At 54.0% G+C, this 6000-nt stretch overlaps 1 protein-coding gene across 4 annotated transcripts in view; it reads right to left on the reverse strand.

Annotated features, from left to right (window-relative positions):
- Positions 1–4257, reverse strand: part of STRA6 (stimulated by retinoic acid 6) — a 30108-nt gene extending 25851 nt beyond the window's left edge. For 2 of the 4 annotated variants that reach the window (XM_025390521.1, XM_025390520.1), the window contains exon 1: positions 3605–3835. Coding sequence is in view for 2 of the 4 variants with exons in the window: in XM_025390514.1 (XP_025246299.1) it covers positions 2491–2607 (117 nt within the window). In the remaining 2 variants the exon portion in view is untranslated. Of the gene's footprint in view, positions 1–2490; positions 2849–3604; positions 3836–4161 lie in introns of those variants that run through there. The other 2 variants (XM_025390517.1, XM_025390514.1) reach the window with 2 other exon arrangements.
- Between the last annotated feature and the right edge of the window lie 1743 nt (positions 4258–6000).

A 6000-nucleotide genomic window follows, 5' to 3' on the forward strand; every position in this document is an offset into this window, starting at 1 on the left:
AGGGGAGAGAGGGAGGTACCAGTTGGGCACTGGGGTCATCTGTTTTGCGTTGATCTAAAGGAAAGCCTGACTCTGGGTAACTTATAGGGAAAGGGAGTTTATGTGGCTCACAGTTCTACAGGCTGTGCAGGAAGCAGCACGGCACCAGCATCGGCTTCTGGGGAGGGCCTCAGGAAACCTACAATCGTGATGGAAGGTGAAGGGGGGTCAGGCAGGACACTTGGTGAGAGAGGGAGCAGGAGAGATGCCAGGCGCTTACCAATAGCCAGCTCTCACATGAACTGATAGAGCGAGAACTCCCTCATTACCGCAGGGAGGGCACCAAGCCATTCAGGAGGGATTCTCCACAATGACCCAAACACCACACACCAGACTCCACTTCCAACATTGGGGGTCACTTTCAACGTGAGATTTGGAGGGGACACACATCCAAACCATATCAGCACTGAGGAAAGGCAATCAGGTTGCCTGAAGGAGCCTCCATCCACCCTGGGGCTGCAGTCAGGCTGGCAGAAAGGGACCCCAGCCGAGCCCAGGCACAGTCCCTTCCCCGCCCCCCACGGAGAACCCAGTGCCAACAATACCACCTCCCTCCTCATGGGGAGACACAGAGGCCACCAAAGGAGGCCCTAAGCAGAGGGGAGGAAATGGTGAGCTTCGTCCTTTTCCCCTGGCGTGGGCCTGGCAGGCAGAGGGCAGCCTTGTGCCCGGTACTTTGGCCAGGGCAGAGCTGGAAGGTCCAGAGGTAAGGGCCAGGTTTCTGCATGGCAGTGGAGAACGCCTGGTTGGGGAGGCCACCTAGCCGGATTTGAACCCTGGGACTGGCTATGTGGCCTTGAGTGAGTCTTTTCCCTTCTATGGATCTCACTGGCCTCTATCAAATCCAGCCTGGAGATTCTCCAGTTGTGAACTCTCCCCTCAAGGCACCCCTCCCTGTACACCAGCAACCAGTTGTAACAAGAAGCTCACAGAGAGTGGTTGTGACTTCCTAGGTGACCCCATTGCTTCCCACCTGCCCCCTCCTGGCCCCCAGCTGCCCTGCCTGGTCTGGTGGGGGCAGAGGGGCAGGCTGGGTTGAAGATCCATGGATAGTGGGTAGCCATGTGGCTCAAGCTGCAAGGTGAGCCCACTTCTTGAGCCCAAGGTACCTCCTCAGCTTGGGGCTAGAATCGCTTGGAGCTCCCATCTGCAAAATGGGAGGCTTGGCTCTGAGCTATTAGGAAAGATGCTACCTGGGCAGATGGCAGGAGGCAAAAAGTGTTAGGAAGAGAAGGATGGTAATGATGTGCCCCTGAAGAATTTCTCCGAAAGCCTGGGCAGCAGAGTCAAGGGCCTGCCCTCTGGAGTTGGCTTTAAAGGGGCACTGATACCCAGGAAGGTCCAGCCCTGCCCTCAGGAGAGGGCAGGCTGGAGAGCAAAAGTGCTCAAAAGACAGAACTGCCAAAGACTGAGGAGCAGGGAGGGAAAGGAGGAGATGGCTTGTGCAGTTTTGCAGGCTCCCTGGAGGAGGGGGCCTGGAGCAGGGAACTGAAGCCATGGAAGATCTGGAATGATAGCAAGAATGAATTTACACGTGTCTCAGGAGTGCCAAGAAGGGAAGTCTGAGAGACAAGGAGAGAGCAGCATAGGGGTCAGGGCAGGGCTGCCTTGCTGTGGCCAGCATGAGCCCACGTGGCACTCAGATGAGGCTGATGCCAGTATCCAAGGAGCAGCTCAAGCCAGCAGGACTCCCAGCTGGGCACAGATTGGCGGGTGGCTAAGCCCTGCTCAATATGGGAGGAGGTCCTAAAAAGCTTCTGGACTCTGAGCCAATGAAGGCCATCTGCCATTTGGGCTTGGCACAGAGCTGCTACGCCCCTGGGGTTGGAGCTGGCCCATGAAGGCCTTGGGACAGGGCTTCCTTCCTCTCATGTTTTTGTTCAAGTTGATTAAACCTGAGGAATTTTTGCATCCAGGAACAGAGGCCCACGTGCATGCCTTCGGCAGCCTGTGATTATCAAATCCTCAAAGGGCAAAGTGCTAAGCTTAGAAGAAGCTAACAGCAGGCCAGAAGGAATGGGGAAGGCCAGCAGCATCCCCAGAACCTCAGAAACATCCCCTCAAGGACTCCCAGATCTCCCAGAGCACCTTCAGAATCTCAGCAACATTCCTGAGTTTCAGTAATGCCATAAGAACCCCTCCAACCTCAGTATTGCCCCGAAGGACCCCCAGACCTTCAGTAACACATGAGAACCACTACAACACCTCAGGACACTCAAACTCCGGCAAATCAACCACCGATTGGAACAAGATGTTCAAAAGCCTGTGAGCATTTGCAGAAAGCCTGGAGACTCCTGTTGCTCTCCACCCTCCCATCTCTGAGTCCTACAGCAAACCCAATAGTTCTACAACACTCAAACCTCAGGAACACCCCCAACTCCCACAGCACAGAAGAGAATGCCCAAGAGAGGAGCTTCAGTCCAGGAGTTGGGGGATGGCCCCTGTGCCTACCTGTGCAGCCCAGTCACCTTGAGAGTCCATGAATAAACAGCCAAGAAAGTCAACCTCATGCGGGCCCGTGAGCTCGGGGTGTGCCCTCAGTGGCGCAGCACACTCACACATACACATCCAACAGCCCCTCGCACACACACGTGCTTAATTCTGGCACCAGACCAAGTCTGACTCCACCCAGTGCGCTGGAAGGCAGTGTCGTTGGCTGCCGTGCTCACGGCGGGAAGAGTATGGATGGCTGTCTACCTCCTGTCTCTCTACCTCCTTCCTCCCCTGCCATGTGGGAGGGTCAGAAGCACCAGCTGATGTTCCCTTCCTGCAGTTCTCATGCCCCCCTCACCAACAGCATCATCATAACGTAAAGGATTTAGACCAGGCTCTCGTATGACAGTGGACACTGGTGAGGAGGAGGAGGGTAGCCGGCTGTTCCAGGGGAGCAGCATGTACTTTCCCTCCCAGAGAGCTAGGCTAGTACTGACCTGGAGGAGGGAAGGCAGATTTCAGCTCAGGACAAAGGTAGCCTTCGTACTCTGACAGAGTAGTGAGGGCCCCATCAAGGGAGGCAATCAAGAAGAGGCTGTTAACATCAATATGCAACAGAGGGTTTCCTGCCTTCAGAGGACTAGACACAAGGCCATGAAGATTCCCCAGCTGTAAGAGCCCCACATTCCCCGTTCCCAGCACGTTCCTCCCTGGAGTGTTGTCACTATGGTGTGTCCTTGAGATGTAGGCTTTGTGCTGCCCTCCTTCTTCACTGAGGACGTTGACTGCTGGGCAGATCCCCTGACTTCTCTCTCCTTGTTCTGCTGCTGACCACAGGACAGGGCTCTCCACCAACCTCTTGCTCATAGGCAGTCAGATCCAACTCAGACAGGACTCTCGAATGTCTCACAGCCTTTTGGAGCTCCTGCTAGCCCACCTGTGTCCCCCGAGGGCAGTCCTCCCCAGGTCTCCGACCTTATTCATCAGAATTGCTCCAGCCCATCACTCTGCTCACTTCCTGCTCCGAGGCCCTGATTCCTGCTCACTCCCCACCCCTCACCCCATGCGCCTTCTCCCTGTTCCCTGACCTGTTCCAATCCCATCTGGCCTCCCAGGCTTGGCTCCAGCCTACCTCCAACCAGGCGCTCTCCTGACCTCTCCCTTCCTTGTCTCTTTCCTTTCCTTTATTGATCACTCCCGGAAACTTGTCCCTCCAGGCAAGCAGGATGCTCCCAACACAGGGCCTCCTTCTCTGAGCCCGGCTCCAGTTAGGCTGGAATCCTAGACGGGTGGCTGGTTGTGCGGTCTCGGCGGTTGGCCCTGAGCAGTGGCCCCAGCACCTGCTTTAAAAGGTGCTTGATCTGCTCCTCCCGGAAGACAGCTCCCCGCTTCCCCAGTCTGGCTGTGCCCCTCCTCCTGCCCTCACAGACCTCCTGCCCCTGATTCCAGGATCAGAGGAGCCCACCCCACCCCCCTCTCCAGCTCAGGCGCAGAGCAGGGGCTGGGGCCCCACACAACACACAGGGCAGCTTGTCTCCAGTGGTAGAGCCTCTCCACACCCCCAAACCATTTGCTCGAAACTTGATCTCCTTGGCCCTCAGGCTTCTCAGTGGAGAAGCCTGCACAGGGCTTTGATGGCTGAGTTTCCCCAGATGTGGCCTTAGAGAAGCTGAGGAACCCCCTACTTACACCCATTTGTCCCCATCTATCACTCCCAGGGGGCCACTGCCTGATGAATTGCTGGAGGGGAACCACCAGCTCGGCTTTTAATAACCGGATCCGCATCCTGCTGCCCAGCTGGGCTGAGGGCCCTCACCATGCTAAGGGGAGTCATCACGGGGCTTCAGGGATGGAGTTCCAGATATGATCTATTCCTGGGGGAAGTGAAAAAGGCCCCCTCGGAGCTCTGTCTTCTATTTCTCACTCCTCACAGACAGGCTGGCGTTCTGGAGTCCTGCTCTTTGCCCCAAGTACATGCCTGCAACCTCCAAGGCTGCAGGACAGTCGACTGCATCGCCCCTCACCTGAGCACAGGTTCACCCTGCCCTCCTTCCCCTTCCTAGAGGGGGCATCCTGCAGGGATGCAGACAAGACTGGGGAAGGAAATGGCGCTCAGAGGGTGCTCCAACTAGGTGCTGTGGCAAGCAGGGCGGGGAGGGAGTAGATAAAGGCCGGGCCAAGAAGCAGGGCCCTAAATTCTCAGGAGAAGGGCCCTGGAGAGGCGGTCTCTTCTTCCTTGAAGGAGAAAGGGAGTGCCATCTATAAAAATGTGGGACCACAGGCTTTTGTATGTAAGACTGGCTTCCAATGATAGTGAAAGACCCTGGAAGAGAGGACTAATAAGGGCGGTGATGCCAGAGCCAGGCCTGCCCAGTGGGAGGCAGGGAGAGAGGGAGAGAGAGCAGCTCAAGCCAAGACAGGGAAGCAGCCAGCCAGCTTGGATCTGATCACCATCTTGTCCATGGAGAAAAGGATTTTTAGTTCCAAAGGGTTAAACCCACATAAAGAGAAAATTAACCTTTGGCACAGTTTTAGGAATCCATTCCCAAGGAATGTCTGTGTGCATGTATATGGAGACAAAATTCCCAAGGCCGTTTGTAATGGCAAAAATAATTGGCAACAACCCCAGTATCCATCCCTAAATGCTGATAAATTGACACACTGAAGTACTATTTTGCTGTTAAAAAGAATGAGGTAATTCTCTGTGGACTGACGTGGCAGAACCTCCAAGACATATCGCCAAGTAACAGTAACCAAGAAAGCAAGTTGCTGAACAATACATAAATCGTGATCTCATTTTATGCTTCTTTAACTAGGTAGACATATGTGTATGTATGTGTGTATACATAAAAAGTGAATCTGGCAGACACACAGCAAACTGTTCACAGTGGTCACACTTGGGGGAGGGATGAATTTTGGAGAATGAAGGAGGATTTTTCACTTGTTTGAAATGTATATTTTAAAACTCATATTGCATGTGTAATTCTTTTTAAATAAGCCTGCTATGAGTAAGGATCTGTGAAGGCATCACTGAGCTGTGTGAAATTGATTCCGTCCCCAGCGCAGTACTGCACATTTCCCAGTCTCCCTTGAAGCTAGATGTAGCCCTTAGACTAAGTATTGGCCAGTGACTTGGAAAAAGAGTGTTGAGCGTAATTCCCAGGTTGTGTTCTTAAAAAGAGAGGTGTTTTCTTTACCCCTCCTCCTTCTAGCTGGCTGAAAAACAGTTGTGATAGCTGGATCTCAGGCAGCCATCTTGGACTACGAGATAGAAGTCATGAGTTAAGTAGAATAGAGCAGTAAGTTAGCAGCAAAGACAGAGCCTTAGCTAAGGCCAGGTTATAAGGCTGAAGGAGACTCCTGCTGTACCCCAGACTCCACCACATCAAAAAAAAACTTAAGCCCAGAGAGGCCACATGATGTGCCAGGGTCAGTGACTGACCTAGGGAAAGCTTTGCCAGAGATTCCCCACCACCACTACCACACACACACACACACACACACACACCCCCCACACCCCTACCTCAC

This window comes from Theropithecus gelada, chromosome 7a (genome assembly GCF_003255815.1).
Source record: "Theropithecus gelada isolate Dixy chromosome 7a, Tgel_1.0, whole genome shotgun sequence".
Classification (NCBI taxonomy): Eukaryota; Metazoa; Chordata; class Mammalia; order Primates; family Cercopithecidae; genus Theropithecus; species Theropithecus gelada.